This window comes from Canis aureus, chromosome 10, assembly GCF_053574225.1.
Source record: "Canis aureus isolate CA01 chromosome 10, VMU_Caureus_v.1.0, whole genome shotgun sequence".
In the NCBI taxonomy this organism is placed as follows: domain Eukaryota; kingdom Metazoa; phylum Chordata; class Mammalia; order Carnivora; family Canidae; genus Canis; species Canis aureus.
Window position 1 is genome coordinate 36,151,337 of NC_135620.1, and position 18,033 is coordinate 36,169,369.

Consider the following 18,033-nt stretch of genomic DNA (forward strand, 5'->3'; position numbering starts at 1 on the left):
CTTTTGGGATTACCTCACTCTTTTCTATAAATTTTTACCTCTTATTACATATGATTATACCATGGATTTTAATGATTTAATTTGTCAATTTGACACAATTTGTTCTTTATTAAAATGATACAAAAGCTGACTTAGCACTAACTTTCCAAAAGCAATACATGAGACAATATCAAAACTAATTTGAAAATGAAGATTTAGAATAATTTTCTCAGCCAACCAAATAAATTCAGTTCTTTAATGATTCATATAAATGAACAGAGGTTAAAACTTTATTTAAACCAATTTCCTTCTTTAGCTATTGATTTCAACAATCTTCTGACTCCACAATTAATGAGTGCCACTAATAACAGTTAAATTGACTAATTTCAAATTTTTCTTCTAGCTTTTCCCCTCTGACAGGGGAATAAATGAATAGTAAAATGATTCAAAGTTAGCCGTAGAAGAAAATGCTGAAATGAGAGTGATCTATAATGCAAAAAAACAATGCTTTATTAAACCTCAAATAGCTGAAAAATCTCCCCTAGAACTACGATTTCATTTTTCAGTTCCTAAGATCTAAGTGTCAAATCTTTTCCCCGCCCCCTCCCCCGAATTATAAACTGTTGAAAACATTTGACAGCACTCAGAAATTTCAATGATCAATTAGCATATGCTATAGTCCCAAATTAATTTGAAGTTGCATTTACATAAGAAAGAAAGGAGGAGGGGAGGGAAAGAGGGATGGTATAGCCAAAACAACTGAATTTTTAACATATATTTTCTGTAAAGCTAGTTAAAAACAAACACTATATAGCTCATGTAATTTTTAGGTGTAAGTGTAGGGTTGGAAATAATTAAAATGTTACCTTTGCCAAGTAATTCCCAATGTATCCTCACTGGTACTGGGGTATAAATGCCTGCCGTTTTGATTCATGGTCCAGTCACAAATCCTCAGCTGTCAATTGAAACCTAGCAGTCAGATATGGATCGAGCAGTACTACAGTTTTTAGTATTTAAATGAACACATGCAAACTAGTATTGTACATGGCATTAACCTTACTTTCCCAAGAGGCAACTTAAAGAAAAAAAAAAGCAAAAGAAAACCTTATTTTGCAAAAGCAAAACTTCCTAGACTCTTTTTTTTTACTGCAATATGCTTCTCTATTAATTAAAGCATACAAGAGAAACGAGTGCTTAGAACATCACAATTAGCCATTATTAGAGTACAAATTGAGCTGAAATAAAAGCAAACGTTAATATTCAATAGAGAGATATATTTTAGGAAGAAAATCAAAAAAGCTTTTTTTATGCAACATACCAAATCATCTGCACTGAGTAAAATAATCAATAACTTTTAGCATGCAGTTTGCAAAACACAGGAGACATGCAGTTTAGAGGAGTAAAGGCCCCACCTATACGTTCTCCCTAGCTTATGTTTAGAAGCATCAAGGCACTCCATTTTGGATGTTTCCTAATTTTGTTTTAGCCAAAAAGGCACTATTTAGAAAGAGTTGATAAGAATTTTCTACTTTTATTTTAAACTCAGAGTAAAGGCATTTAAAATACTTTACCACATCTGAATAGAGCGAAGAATGCACTGAGTACAAGCTGAAACAAATTCTTCCCAGATCTCGGAATCATCAGCTCTGCCCTTCGGAAGAGGGTTCGAGTAACCCTATCCAGTTCTGTTTGGCTCACAGCTGCCCTACAGTGCTAGCAGATTTATTGAAAAGATATATTGCTTATTTTTATGCTTAAGAAAGTAAACTTATCTGACTCTGGGGGGGGGGGAACCCCCACTAGAAGGTCATGGTTTTTAATCGTTAGATAGTCATGCTGTAAATTAACTGCATCTCGCACTGAAAAGATGATTTCCAGCAATCCACTGGACCTTGTTTGCGGCTTCTCAGTGGGGATTTCTACAAGATGATGATTGCAGCCAAAGTGCCTTTAAACTGATGATAAGTTATTGTAATCCTTTCTGATAATGCTATGGCTAAAAAAAAAAAAAAAATTGGCTACTAAGAACCTTTACTTTTCCTGTTAGACCAATGAGTTTCAACACATTCTAAGTAATAGTGATTCTAGAGTTTTAGAATAATCCCTTTGCAGACCTTTCTACAGATCTACGAGTCTCTAAAAATACCATCTAAAATTTCTAAGACATGTGTTTTCATTATGTTGGTATTCTGGTTGAAAGTAATTTTCTAAAGAACTGAAAAAATTCCCTTAAGGTAGATGGATAGATGGCCAGATAGATTGATAGATACGTAGATCCTTCTCAGAATGTATTCATAAAGAAACCATAAGCCAGTAAAAAGACTAAATTGGAATGAAAAAATATTCTTAAAATGGACCATCATATTTGCATGATGGAGAAAATGTATACTTGCTTAGTTTTAAAACTGAACAGATAACAAACTTTATGGCAAGATTTTTTTCAAGTTCTCCACATGGATCATCTAATCAGTAGTGCAATGTGATGGGACAATCTGAACTTGTTTTTTTTTTACAGCAAAAGTACCAATTGTCTATTTTAAAAAACATTTCTTTAAAGCTGCACTATGAAAATAATCTAAAAACAGTTTTAAAAAGTTTGACCTTGTGTAAAGATGACCTTAGGGACCACTTATTGATTCTGCTCTAATCAATAAAAATCCTACTTTTCAGTTAATTAAAAATTCTCAAGAATGGAGGTGTCTATTCAGGCACAGCTCATGATAATTCTGCTAACTTCAGGTTAGTTTCTGTGGGGCTCTCAGCTTAAATTGGAGAAGTCTTGGAAAAAGATGCTTTCACAAAGCCAGGTGAATCTAAATATTACTCACTAACTGACTTGTCTCACAAACAATTACAGAACACTATGTTTCTCCTTAGAAGGAAGCATTTGTAAACTGCTTAGTTTTTTTGTTGTTCGCATTGCTCATGTTTTGTTATTTATTTGTTTATCATATCCTAAAAGATGTCAAAGATGTCAGATGGGTTAAAATGTTGGCCACATATGTAACATTTAAAATCAATATATTTTGGGGCTTTTCTTTCCTAAGAGTAGTCCCAAGGGGATTAAACCTGACTATAGCTGAATATTCACTTTCATCCATACTTAAGATAAATAGGCATGTTTTCTTCCAAACAGAAAATATGATGAAATACATACAAAATGATCACTGAATGTAGTAAGTTAGAAATAATTTAATTAGTGTTGAATTAATTTCTTCTCTGTTACTGAAGACAAAAAATATAAATTATATTTACTTAGCTATTTAGATTATGGGGTGGCATTTATCAACATTTCCAAAAATTTCTGAGGAGACATGTTCCTACATGCTTATATGTTATAAATGACTTAAGCCAAATCACTTAAGCAAAAGCCTTCCTCTTCAGGTTTTGGGTTTTTTTTCTTAATGTATATTAATTAACCTTTTCCATAAGTCGTCTTTGAATTAATAAACTTTCTGATAAAGTGATGATGTGGTAAGGGAAACAAATAATTAAAATAGAAATCATTTCTTTACTGAAGATTTCCATGACATTATACCTAAAAAGATCCCTTACGAAGACTCTGTTTGACAGAGATAGTTCTGACTCAGCAAATTTTGAAAAGATGCTAGGTGATAAAAGGTTAATACCAGGTAAAGATTCTTTTGGGGGCATGTTAAATGTTCTTAGTATTAGCATGTCAGTATTTTCAATGACAAAAACTTTTTACAGTATGCTCTAAATAAATTTAAAATAATATGAGAGGGACACCTGGGTGGCTTAGGGGTTGAGCGTGATCCCAGAGTCCTGGAGTCCCAGGATCCAGTCCCACATAGGGCTCCCTGCATGAAGCCTGTTTCTCCTCCCTCTGCCTGGTCTCTGCCTGGTCTCTGCCTCTCTATATCTCTCATGAATAAATAAATAAAATCTTTAAAAGAAAAAATAGGTGATAATGTTATTTGAGGTTAGTATGACGATGCTTCGGTTTCTCTCCTGTGAGTCAGTGTTATTAGCTATCAATTCTTTTTTAATTAAATTTTGAGACCTTAATTTTAAGTGGTACCTAAGCTTAGTCATTCTGTAATGGTGTTTCCAAGCATTTTCCCTCAATAATTAGGAAATTACTTGCTTACTCCAACAGTAAACAGACTTAAAATACCAGGTACTGATTCGTTTTAGAAATTTAATCCTTTAAAGTTGTGTCTTTGTATGGAGATGGACAGCAATTCTTATTTTTGTAACAATAGTCTTTGAGAGACCTGAGCATATGCATATCCTTATTGAAATGCACACTCAACGTGAATAATTTTAATTAATTTATATGCATCTACCAATATGAAATTAGACTGTCTAGAAAATTAAGGTAAAATTTATATTAAAACAATTATGCCCAGAATTCCAAAAGCAAGCAGAAAGTGAAGTAAGGAAGTAAGATTCTCCTCCCAAAAAGCTATGAGTAAAGGGTTAAAGTTGAAATAGTCCAAACAACTAAGAAAGAAGTGAAGGTAAAGTTTTCACTGCATATGTTCTATAAAGTCTCTGGAATGAGAAGGTTGTTCCTTGCCTACGAGGATGGGTCCAAACAGTTTCTCTCAAAAATCTACATAAGGTAAAAAAAAAAAATCCACATAAAGGAAAATACCTAAGATTTGGGTCATTATCCTTTCCTACACTACACTCACATAGTCCTGTAGACAGCTGACAGCCATAAAAAATCAATATTGCTTGTGATTTCCAAATTAAGGTTTTGTTTATTCAAATGAGGGCCCTCCATTGTTACTAATAGGAGCTTTTGTTAAATGTTTAGCACTTAGCTTTGGGAACAAAGGAAAAAAGGTAAGCAAAATGTTCTATTTTGCTAGACTCAGCAAACAGGCCGATGTACTTACTAACAGTCCCTCATGATGACAACAGCTCTCAGTTGAACCAATAAACTATTAAACTGTAAACAGAATAATCAACACAGGCAAATTTACCTTCTCACTTTTTTTTAAGTTTACAGTGACCCTCAAGGGAATAGCTTTAAAGGTATGTTACAATCTCTTAGGTTTTTTTTCATTTCTCCAGATAGCCTCAAGGAAACAGATTTTTGAGGGGTAGAGGTCCTTTTGCAGGGGTGCTTAAAAAGATTAACACTCCTATATCCAAACTCTCCTCTAACTCTTAGATCAGTAGAATTTTATTTTATTGCTATGATTAATTACTCACGATGGAGCAAATAAAATGGCCTCTGAATGCATAAGGCCTTACTGAACAAGTAAAATGTTCATAATGAAACTGTTAGATGTAAGACATATAACACATAAAAAAAGGATATTCAAGATCTGGTACCTTAAAATTACTTCTATTGTCAATTTCTGAAACCCATGCTTCTTGATATTTAAATTAAGTACAGTAGAATTACGTTAAATGGAGATGCATAGCCCACAAGTGAAGTAAACATAACTGATCATGATGATAAGTATTAGGAAATGAAAGGTTTTTATAGATGGAGACTACTTTAACTCGTAAAATTTAAGGTTTCACGGGAACACAGAGATTGTGTAGTACAACCTCTACATTTTCCTTTCCAAGATAAGGATACAGGACAGCAAAGTTTAGGGACTTGACCAAAGTCAGACATGCTCTGTTTGTGTCAACACTAAAACCAAACTTCCAAATTCCTAATCCCTGGTTCTCCCCTGAGATAGTTTGCATATTGCTCCTCTTTTTCTATTCTGTCCTTCATGTGCAGCCCAAGAATATTTTAGGCTAAGATGGTTGTAATTATAACCTTCAGAATTTCCTCTACTTCCCTGATTCAACTTAGATCTTTTAAAGTAAATATATTCAGAGAAGAAAATTTTTCCCTTGTGATTTTGTTGATTGAAATTTGAGGTTACAGTAAACATAATTTTATTTTTACATTAATTAGAATGGTTTATCTGGTTATTAGCATTTGATAACTACTCTATGTAAGTGAGTAAATAAATGAATGATAAAACAGACCAGGGGGAGGTTTGTTTAAAACTGAAGAACTAAACTGAAGAACTAGCCAAAAAGCTAGACATTTGCATAGCCGTTATTTTGACTGAAACTTCCTTTAAATGTGTTTCCTTTCCAGCTAGCATATGTGAAGAGTGACCTCTTATCCATTTACATACCTACCCAGAAGTCATGTGATAGGGTTTTACGTCAAGCTGTCAATTATGATAACAGACACAATAAGAACAGCCCAAGTGTTGATAGCTTGCTTCCTGACTTTATTGAAAAGTTTGTTGATAGTCCACTTGTGTCCTCTCAACCACTTGCCTCTAATAAAAGGCTACCTTTCGGTGGCCTCGCAGTACCTAGCTTTGGCTTTGCCATTTGCGAGGACAAACTTTGTAAAGAAATTTCAATTAATATCTTAATTAAAAAAAAATTCCTACAGAGGCAAATTCTTAGGAAGGCCATTTGGTGTAACAGAATGTCCAGCGTTAATGAAAAGTATACCTCCAAATTCTAGTTTCACAATTGTTTATCAAGAGAAGTATTGAAAATATTTTGATGTGAGGTAGCCCAGTAGATGAAGTTGAAATAAAAGCATTAAGTAGTCATGCAAGAGATGTAACATGCTGAAGCTCAAGCACCAATAAAATCCATGCAATTGTGTACATAATGCAAGGACCGGAGTTGATCAGGAGATTCATTCATTAGCTCTAATAATAAGTACTATATATCGTCAGGAGATTATAATTTTGAGAGATTATGAAAATAAGTCTTACGTCTTAAAAACCAGAGCTTACTTGACTTTGTCATCTCCCTTTGGAAAGGCAAAAGTGACCTCCCATTTATTTTATCAAAATCTCAAATCCATATCAAAAGTTAATATGCCTTTTAATAGCTGGGTCAGATAGTAATCTTTTATTTCCAAACAAGATGCTTCTTAGCTACAAATTTTTATTTCCAACTTGCAATAGGATCTTTTTATATGTTGTACTGATGTATAATAGTAAAGATTTATTTTTTATGATAACCTTATGCTCAAGTATAAGAGTGAAAATCAAGTTAACTGGAGCCTCTTGGATCATGCAACTGTCTATGAGAGCAAAGAAAGAAGGCCTGCAATTTAACAAATTCATTGTGAGGTTGACCAGATAAGGAACTGGTCCTAATTCAAGTAAGTTGTCTCCTATTCACCATTTACACTAAAATCGGTAGACTGGATTCTAAAATAATTTGTTATTTTCTGAATAACATCCAACACTCTGCAATAGAGTTTCCATTTTCTTAGAGACAAAACTTAGGATATGTGGGTTCCTCCTTGCCTGTCACAGTGAATGTGCAGTTTGCGCACACAGTACGAGGAAATGAAAACACAAAAAAACATTTTGCTAAACTTCTGTGAGGTTAAGTCAGAGAGGAGGTCCTTGACACTTCTGAAAAAGTTCTGAATCACAGAAAGACACTGATCAGGAGAGACTACAGAGTTTAGCTTGCCAAAGCAGGACCAGGAGTTCCTCAAGCCACCACACCACCTTCCAATAGAAAAGTTAAAGAAGAATGGAGCTCCAGCTGATGTCTGCTTTTAAGAACTCCCCAAGCCAATAGTGAACGCATTAACTAAGCCAGTCATCCTGCACAGACAGTCTAGTTCCAGACCTTGAACTACACAACACATAAGACTGTGTTAGGGGCCAAAGGAAAAATTTCAAGTCCTGATCAGCCAGCATGAGCTGATTATTAGGACCAATTAGGACTGTTTTTAATGGCAAGTTATCAACTGGTTTAGGTGAATCTTTTTGAATTATTCTTCATGATTATGGGTTTTTTTTCTTTTTTAGATTCAAAGGAGGTATCATATTTTCAGTGACCAGGTGAAATTCTTGTGTCAGAATTTCAAGTCAGTGACGAATAATAATCAGTAATAACTATTATAAGGACCATGGAGATGTATACTTACTAATAACAGCTGTATGTGTGCCAAGTTAACATAACAGCATGCACTTTTAGTATTCAAATTTGCCAATATGGATGTATTACTCTTACAAGTGGAGTATAGGGTTAATTTTAATTTTTGCCATCTCAAAAGAAGAAGGACAGTGTCCTCGTGTATTAGAAATGACTATATTGAAGGGTCTGCTTTATTGTCATCTTCTGGAAAGATTATTTATAAGATAGTCAGAATTATTCAACAATTTTAAATTTATCGTTAACCCTAATTTATGTAGGGTATATTAAAGTTCTTTTCTGAGAAAAAATAGCACTGCACAGTGCACATCAATACTTTTCATAACCTAAAAGGATAAATCTTTATAAAGCAGCCGCCAATAAACTGAAGAATGTACCTGGTGACAATATTTATTCTTAAGGGGTCATGTATATTAAAGGCTATGGGGAATGTTTAAAAGAACTCTCTCAGACTAAATCCATTGCCTTTCTAATTTTGAATTTCTCCTAGCTAATATAAAATGATTGATTACCTTTATTTCATGTACCCCTTGATTTTTCTTTTCATTCATCACTGAGTGCTTTAAACCAAATGCATTTAGAACCTGCTGTTACAAGAGTGGTCTCTTTTAAATCTTTGTAAAGTAATGAAAGGACACAGTAAATCAATCTCATTTCTGCTGTGGGAAAGCATAACCTTTACTCCACTGAAGTCACTTAAACTATTTCTGTCCCTCTGTTCCTGGATAGTTAAGCCTAAAACTTTAGCTCAGTGGTTCTTTTAAAATTTAAAGGCATAAAATAATCTTTTAACTGGAACCTTCAATAATATTCATGTATAGTATGAGATGCATGTACTTGCATCTTCTGCATGCCTCAAAAATATGGCTCAGTATAAACGTGGCACATTGAGCTTCTTCATTTCAAAAAGTAGCACTAAGTCTTCTGTTATATATAGGGCAAATTATCTGTCTGCTTGGTAAATACCAATTCTCAATAGAATTGAACATTACATTTTTAGCTGTAAAGCTTCTACAGCTTTTTTCTTCCAAGGCTCAATATGCATTGTATAGTCCATAAATATCAACCGCATTCGACCAAACAAATCTTATTTATATTGTAAGAGGTCTTCATTTGACATTGCCCACTTAACTAAGAAGTGGTGGTCTTTGATAAGAAAAGTTTGTACTTCCAGAACTCATATATATATATTTGTTTCAATTAAAATGTGCTCAGAACTCCATCTATATTAAGACTCACACTTTTCTAATGCTTGCTAAGTTTTCTTGATTTACCCTTGGACATGTGAAAGAAGTAACTTCTACATGATGAACTTTACTGATAATTTCCTGAGCCTCTAATGTTAGTCATAAGGAATAAACAAAACAAAACAAAAAATTAAAGTTGCCATAGGTTAGCACAGGGGGATGGGAAGACTACTTCTAAATACGTGGAACTGGGCATAATCTAAATGTGTTTGGGGCAAAGGTTTAAATAATGGAGGAGTGTTTCTCTGAATTAAAAATTAACTGGAAAGTAGAGATGTGTCATAAAGAGTAATGCAAACCCCATGATAAAAATATTTCTGAAAATATGTGGAATGATTTTTAAAAGAACAAGTCTCTAAAACTATAAATCTTACATATGTTTTTAAAAAACACAGTGAACATATACATTTGTCAAATAGAACCATATTATAGTAATTATAACACATTTCATATTATAGCAATTTTAGAGGTGAAAAAGTAGCATTCCAGAGAATTATGTTGATAAGCCAATGGCTGGCAAAGCCACTAATTATTATTTGGTATTTTCGTAACTGTGTACAGATGTTTTCAGTTAGTTCTCACTCTTTTGTATTGCTTTTTAAAAATCTGGCGCAACGTCAAGTATCTTGAATAAGCTATTATCTTTATGATTTTCTCTGAACTCTGCATGGGGTGACCTTTGATACATGCAGTCTGCTACCTTGGTCTACAACTGGGCAGGACTTGGGAATTTGGCACGAAGCACAGCTAAGAGAGATACAACAGGCACCAGCCAGGTGGGCAGGTCCAGAACAATAGCAGCAGGCAGGAGTACCTGCTATGTAAAAACACAGACATAGGCATATATAGTTTATGAATGAAGAGCAAGTTTACACAGCTCCTTCTTATTCATGATGGCCTATTTTCCCCTATTTAATATCTTGCACAGTTAATTTCAAACTGCTCTGCTATCAGAACTTGAGAGCAGCAAACATATGCACCATAAAATATATTTAAATTTGGAAGCGTTTGGAATTATTTCTGTCATCCTGTAACTAGAATCGTGGGATTTCTGTATTGGTATGTTCCATGCCTTTAACTGTGGCTAATTTGTTTATAAGCCACCATTAATCCTGGCTGTATATTTTCACAGTTTGGGTAAACACTTCATTTGCATTAAATTTACAGCATTAATGAGATGTGAAATTTAAAATGCTACTTGAAACATAAATGATGTAAGAAAGCAGAACAAAAAAAAAGTGTTTTATCACATCTGAAATCAGTAAACCAATTTAAACCTATTAAAACAGGAATGATGTGTCGCCCAAGATTTTAGCTTCATAACTCATCCTCTTGGACTGAAAGTCCAAAATGAGGAGTAAAACATCTGGAAAATATGAAAGAGCTCAAAAACACAAATTGTGTACTGCTTCTCCTCTGATGGGCTTTTAGATCAGTTTTCAGTTTTTGTCTTGGGAAGCTAAAGGCTAGTAAGTTCTCAATAGCCAATAAGATGGAGAAAAATATCCTGGCCAAGACTCTGTTACTCATGGATGTTATCGATACAGGCCACAGAGATGGAAAAGGTCTTGAGCCAATTTGAGAAACCCTGTTTAGAGAGGCAAGAAACAAAAGATAAATGAGAAAATATTCTGGAAAATGTAATGATCAGTTTCTTTCCCAGAAGCCCCGGGAGCCCCATTCTGAGTCCAGATCAGAGGCAGCATGGAGAGAGCACCAATGCGAAAGCGTGCTACACCGTCACACCTGGGTGAAACTTGCCCACCTGTTGCTGATGTAGGAAGGATGGGTCTCTTGGGCTTAGTCCCACATATCGATTGGCTTGAGATGTGCCTGAGGCTGTGTAGGCTGATTAAGGAAGAACAAAAACAAAGATAAAAATTGTGAACTATCAGAATGAACACCCTGTCCATGTAAAAGAAACCCAGAGAAGTGGGACTTGCAATAAAAAAAAAAAAGTGTCTTTATTTTTCTAGTCTTTTGTCTGAGTGAACACCAAGTGATATAAAAGAAATGGCAGTTGACCTCAAATCACCTAGTTTATCCCCCTCCCCAAAAATTTGTCCAGTAAACCACATCCCATCCTTTGGTGTGGGCATCTCACACTTACTTGCTCCAGTTATACTCTTGCAGGAGTACCGAGAACTGGCTAAACAGAAGGGTCCTTTTCCTACTTGAACTGTTTCACCAGATACTAGCTGTCTAATAATGGAATAATCAATGATGGTCTGTGATTCTAAATGTAAAAGCAGATTGAAAGTCTATTGGGAAAAAGTGAAAGCTTGTAATGAGTGGGATTTAAGCAGATGTGCTTGATGATATAGAATGAAACATGTCTTACTAAGGAGAAAAATCCAGTATTACTAACATGAAGGAGAAGCCTATATTTATTATATCATATTGAGTGAATTAGGTCAGTATTTTATTCAGTGTGAAAATGAACTTAAGTTTGATAGAGGTATTTCTGAAAAAAATTCTTTCTTTTCCATAAGCACAAAAAGTCAGTTTCTTCTTACTGGTCCAGAGAAGGAGTGATGATGGCACCTTTTAAATACTCTGCCACCAGGTGGTAAGTACATATGGTGAATATTCCTTAAGTTATTTAGTCTCACCTTAAAAGCACTTTTTGTAGAGGTGCTTTTTTGGTACACAGTGAATTTTCCAAAGAAAACCTATTCCTTATGATTTGTTTGTTTTCACAAGGAAAGCAGTTCCCAGCACTAAAGCAATCCCATTGCTCTGTGTTGGAACAAACAGAAGAACTACATTTTCACCATTCATATTATATCTATAGGTCTGAAGGAAGCTAAAACGTTTGGTTTAACACTATCAGATTACTGAGAAATCCAGACATTAATTTTTAAAAGCCTTTTTTTTCAAACAGAATATATTAATTCTGCCCTGTTTATTCAAAGGATTGCAGAACTAGATCCATGGAGGCAACTTTTTAAAACAGTGAAGATGCTCACAATTCAGCATTACTTACTCTTGAATAAAGGGCCCCTCTAAGGGCATCCATAGCAGCCAGTGGCCCCCATTCTCTAGGCCTCTGGAAAGCAATGCACAGCACAGACAGCTGGAGAAGAGCCTCAACCTTATAGAGCAAAAAGTTTGTGGTATTTTCTCTTTCCAGCCGTGAGAAAGAGACTACCTTGGTCTATGTGTGTTTTCTTTAATTTTATTGACTTATCAGTTCAATGACCAATTTCTCATTATCAGTGTTGTCTTGGGAGCTGGAGCTACAAGTTTGTTTATAGGAAAAACAACTCACTGTATTTCTTTTATGCAGGAGTGGAAAATGGACTGATACAGCTGTCTTTATACAACCAAGATATTTCTTCTGAATATTTTATAACTTTACTAATCAAATCAGATGCTTTTTCTGACCAGCCTATAGGTGAGTATTAGAACAATTCATTAGCAAGCAGGCTGACAGCACTCCCATAGTGAGCTGTGATTGTTTGGGTCTGATCTTCCCCTGAAGGTCATCTATTAATGTCACTAGAAGAGTAGGTACTTGAAGTTTCTAGAACTTGGTTTAGACCATTTATGCTGGGATAGTCTTTCAAATACTTTAAATAAAAAATCTTTATTTTCTATTTGCCTTTATTTAAATTGCGGACTTTACTCAAAGATGCTAACACATCCACTTTTGAAATTTAGTGGCTATAGTGTACATAGCAAACCTTTAGAACAAAAGAGTTTTTAGTCTTCCTTGACTGGATTTCATCTATCTGTGCATTCAGGGAAGTGTTCACTAGACACTCTACCAACAGATCAGTTACAAACATTAATGATTATTGATGGGAATTATAAGCCTACAGGGACTGATTAGGCTATGGGGCCTCAAGAATTTTGAGAAAGAAATGTTGAATTCACTGTACACTCATGGTACCGTACATTCTGCTTGCAGTGTTCCTTCCCAGGTTTTCAGAAGCCACCAAAAAAAAAAAAAAAAAAAAAAAAGGAAAGCATCTCTCCAAAGCCTGAGAAAGAGCAAGTCAGTGGTGTCTCTGTAATTTCACTTAGAAATTTCCAGAGCATGTCAATTTTTTTTGCTCTAGGAAAGAAAATGGAATCTTTGAATTTCAGATATATAATGCATAATTGGTGAGGAGCATGCTAATTCCTCCTGACTAGATTTTTATCCACTCCACTTTACCAGCTCCAGTTCTAGGAAGCCAGTAGTTTGGATGAAGCCAATTGAAAAACCATGTAATAATTTTTTGTGTATTTATGAGTATTCTGTGTGATGAAGCAAAGCAATCATTGGTTTATTGTATGTAAGTTCACTATGTAAGTTCACTGGCTAAATCTGACATTTAAAATGTTATGACCATTTTAAAAAGCGTAGTACCTGATGTACCATGATAAGCAAAAAAAAGAAAAGAAAAAGAAGTCGCAGACAATGAAAGTGCAGGAAGCTTACATGTGCCTAATACTCAGCTTTGGCATATTCTCATCCACATCTAACATCCTGTAACTGTTTTTTGCAATGACATACCCTACAGCACTGTAAGTGTGCAATTATCTTACAGAGGCACTGATTTAGTCTGCCTTGTGAAGGGAATTGACTCCTATAGGAATGCTCCAATAAGTAACAATGATCGATGGTCTGTCTGGGTGACACAGAAACCTCGTATACTGCGTCATGTTATTCGGTGTATTTTCGATGTATACCTTGAACAAGCAGGCATGACTTATTCTTATTAGAGCTGTTTATTCAAACAAATAAGCTTCTCCCTTTTCAAATATGATGTTGAGACTGAAATTTGATAAGAGAGAGCTTGTCACAGCCAGGCCACATACATGCCTGCTAGTTCCACATAAATGAGAAATCTCCATCTGGTCTGAAAAGTTGCCTTGTGTTCCACCTTGGATCAGATATCCAATGGTGCCTTTGATGGCCATTTCTCATTTCCTACAGAAATACTTACTGGTTGCTGTAGGTGAAGCTGCCTCACCTTCAGTGGATGTAGTGATGGGTTTAGTATCTGTCATGGTCAGGGTCACAGGTCGCACTGCACTGGGATGGGGAGAGGGTGCCAAGACAGGTGTGAAATGGCCAGGCACTTTCCCTACCACTTGACCACTGCTGTTAGGCTACAAAACAAAAACAGAATGCCGGGTGAAACAATCCAAAAGGCAGTCGTCTAGCCCAATAGCTCCGTTCAGCCCACCTGGCTGTGTGAACCCTGTGTACTTGCTGGGACTGCCACAGGCCCACACAAGTCTGAGTCATGGAGACCAATCAATGGTTAGTAGTAAAAAGAAGCAGCAGCATTTAATAGAAAGTCTTCACCTTCAAAACACTTTATATAGGTGAATTCATCTTTACAACAGCCCTGAGAGCTGGGCAAAACTGGTCCTTTGGTTCGGAAGCACAGAAGACTCAAGTGGAGACTTACATGGTGAGCCCAAGACAACAATGTAAATCTTTCCTGAGCTAGTGAGAATGTGAACCATGCCTCCTTCTCCTCTGCTCTTCGTTTTCTGCAATGAGTCAGTTCTGGCTTTCAGAACACAAATTTCACCTAATGATGCTATCACTGACACACAAAGATGACAAGGATATCCAGGAGATCAAACCCATTAAACTCAATAGTTTCCATCATTTACGGTCAAGGCTCATCCTCTGCGTTCAGAAACTCTAGCTCTCTGTGACACACAGGGACACCTGGACACACACATCAAGCAGTTTAGATTCTAGGATTTCCACTTAACTTTTGATGCTTTACTAATAGGAGCAGATAGAATGATATTTAAAGCATTTAAAATTTCAGACCCACACAATGATATACAATGATGGGCTAGGTCTGACCTTACAGCTACAAATAAAGATTTCCAAAGTCAATTAAAATGTGCTGAAGTAAAGCAGAGGGCAATCAAATATACTTTGTTCCTTAAGTTACTCCTCCACTGCTGGGCATGGAGAGTTACACAAAACATTATTGTTGACATTTGTGGGAATCAACTGAGAAAATCCCCTGGGCAATGATAGAAAAGATATTAATATCTGAGTTTTAGACCCGGGTATGAAAATAGTATCTGTGGTAGGAGACAAAATCCTAAGGGTACACAGTTTGAAAAAAAAAAAAACTGGAATGTATTTTTCTAGACAGAGAGTGCTATTCTTGATTACACTCATGTTGAAATTCTCCACTGTTTGGTGTACATAACAATTTGCCACAAGAGTATTCCCCACAAATATTTAGCCTTTATAATCAGCACTGTTAAAGGCAAAGAATGCAATGAAGCAGCATATTTATCTAAATACCTGCACATAAATTACCAGGAGATATTTCTTTAGACAAAAATATGAACAGCTAATAACACTTAAATACTGTAACTTACAGACATGAACTAAACTTTGGTTGGGTTCCTCAGAGGCCATATTATTTATTCTATAAAGAAAATGGACTTCTTGAATATCCTGACTATTCATCATGAGTAATTTGAAGTATTTAACTTTATGTCAGGAAAATTGACCAGAGTTTCCCCCTACGGAAACCTATGAGAGAGTTATATCTTTAAACTAATTTTATTTAAAATAATCCACTGAATAGCATGACTGTCTCACTCTAATTGGTGCACCAGCAATGCAATTAATCTCCGAATTGCTGTGGGGAGGATGAGGCATCTCAGTTGCTAGACTTAACAATCAAAATCGATTCAGGGCTGGAGGATATCTGGGAAGGAATAGTGGACTACAGGTGAACAAGTGCTTATTTTTTCCCCCATTTTTAAAGCTAAAAGGTAAGTATTAAGAGTCCTCTTCTGAAATGCAAATTAATTGGTTTTGAGTTGGAGTTAAAAATCAAAGCATATATGATGTGCCCATAAAAACAATTCTGCGGTTTACTAGAAAGACGCATTTCCTTTCAAGGGGAAAAAGTAGTTTTTTCTAAAGCAGACCATCAGCTTCTGGTTATCTGAACATTGTACAAGACTGTTTTACATATCTTCCTCAAGAAAGATCTCATTATATCATTGGTGGTACATTTGGTATACTGTGTTCACCAAAATGGTTCAATAGGACCTACCTGAGAACACGGGATAGAAGAAGAATGGCAATAATGTCAAGAAAATGCTGCCACAGAATCTATTACCTCATCCATTCTGCAAGCTCTGCAAGTCTCCAATAGACATTGGAATGGAATCAACATGAGCCAACAGACATTTCTCTCATTTAAAAAGACTAAAACTGACAAAGAGGTCCCAAGCCAATACAGGCAACTTATCTGGAATTCAGGGTCAGAAGAATGGGGAGAGTTATTCCTTTTGGATCTTCTACTGATTCAAACAGACGAAGCTCTACTATAAAAGCTTCTCTCTTAAGGCTGTTAGATGAACCTTCATACCATAGATATGTAAAGAAAGACATTTTATCTGAAGATGAAGTTGAATGGCATTAGGAAAAGATTACCCTATATAGTACATTGCTCCTATTATACAAAATCCTGAGAGGGGATTTTTTTTTTTTTTAATTGAGATGAAAGTAAGATGCTTCTCTTAGAAGCTGGATCTTTACCTTAAAAATAGGGAGAAAAACAGAACAATATAGGCAGATTATCACCTAATATGCCCTCTTAACTTATAAAGAAATGGAAATATACCTAAAACAAGCACTGAATAATTAAAGAAATGCGTAACACTAAGGGCCTGATTTTAATTTGCATAATTTTTCCCCTAACAGTGCCTAATTAAGACATCAGTTAAAAAAAAAATCCAATGGAACTCTAAGATTTTCCACACTGAATTAACGTTAAGGACTTTTAATGGATGTCTTAATTAGACTTTGTTATTCATGGAAATTCTACACAAATTAAAATCAGACCTTGTGTGCACTGTTCCCAGCTGAGTCTAGCAAAATGCTCTATGGAACTGAGACTCTTGAATCCACGATCTGACAGCAAATTTTATTTCTAAACTGATACGTTAAGATCCCACTGTTTTACTTAGTAGTTCTTATTATAGTCATTAAAAGGCTATACCATTTGGACATTTTCTTCTAAAATAGAAATGGTTAAACTACAAATTCACAACTCAAAAATGGTGTATTTAGTTTAGTATTATTAGTCAATAGAACTAAAAGTACAGGTAACTTTTTAAGTAACCCAAATGGTGCTGGCTATGTTGTTATTCAAAATAAAACATTCAAAAAAGACTATTTTGCTTCATTTTAACAATTATCACCAAATATGATTTTTTCAGATCTTTCCCTTGTTAATTCTAAACTAATATGTACATACTATTCACTGGCATTTTAGTAACTGAACAGCATTAATGACAATGTTTATGACAATCTCTCAGAGCATTTAAAGGTATGATAAGGAGTGGACAGGAATCTTGAAGCTGAAGCAGCAATGCCAAATACCAGACCTTAAGATCAGAACTACATTACAGATTCTGGATATTATCATTTGTGCCAGCTTTGGCACAAAGACTATCTATATGACAACGATTTTCCTCTTATATGAATCCCTATGAAGTGACCTCTCCATAGAAGAAGCCACATGTTTAAGGAGTGAGAAAGGTACATGAGTCACTATATTTACACAATAAAAGTCCCTAAAACCACTATACAATGTTTAAAAAGAGAGAGAGAAAGAAAGAAAAAAAGAAAGACACTTCTGGTAATGTCACTCATTATTAAATGTAGTCATGTCTGTGCAAAGAATAGTCAAGTAGTCATCAAACACTGAAAATGTTTACATTACCAAAGCTTATTTTAATACCTACTAGTTGGTCTAAAAATACAACTGTAAGTTCTTTTGTGTGTGTTTATTTTAGCGCATACCTTGCTCCTATGTTAAACCAGGTATTTCAGAGGTGTGAACTCCAGCTCAGAGCTTTTTTTTGTCAATGTACTTTCTGCATAGACTTTCTTTTCAAT

At 35.1% G+C, this 18,033-nt stretch overlaps 1 protein-coding gene across 12 annotated transcripts in view; it reads right to left on the reverse strand.

Moving 5' to 3' along the window:
* NFIB (nuclear factor I B) overlaps nt 1-18,033 on the reverse strand; it is a 444,693-nt gene that overhangs the window by 19,550 nt on the left and 407,110 nt on the right. For 4 of the 12 annotated variants that reach the window (XM_077911986.1, XM_077911989.1, XM_077911988.1 and 1 more), the window contains exons 9-11: nt 14,075-14,240; nt 10,903-10,985; nt 846-934 (exon numbers count right to left, since the gene is read on the reverse strand). The exons of 1 other annotated variant lie outside the window; for it this stretch is intronic. In XM_077911986.1, coding sequence (XP_077768112.1) covers nt 846-934; nt 10,903-10,985; nt 14,075-14,240 — 338 coding nt within the window. The remainder of the gene's footprint in view (nt 1-845; nt 935-10,902; nt 10,986-14,074; nt 14,241-18,033) is intronic. 7 more of the 12 variants (XM_077911987.1, XM_077911990.1, XM_077911995.1 and 4 more) reach the window with 5 other exon arrangements.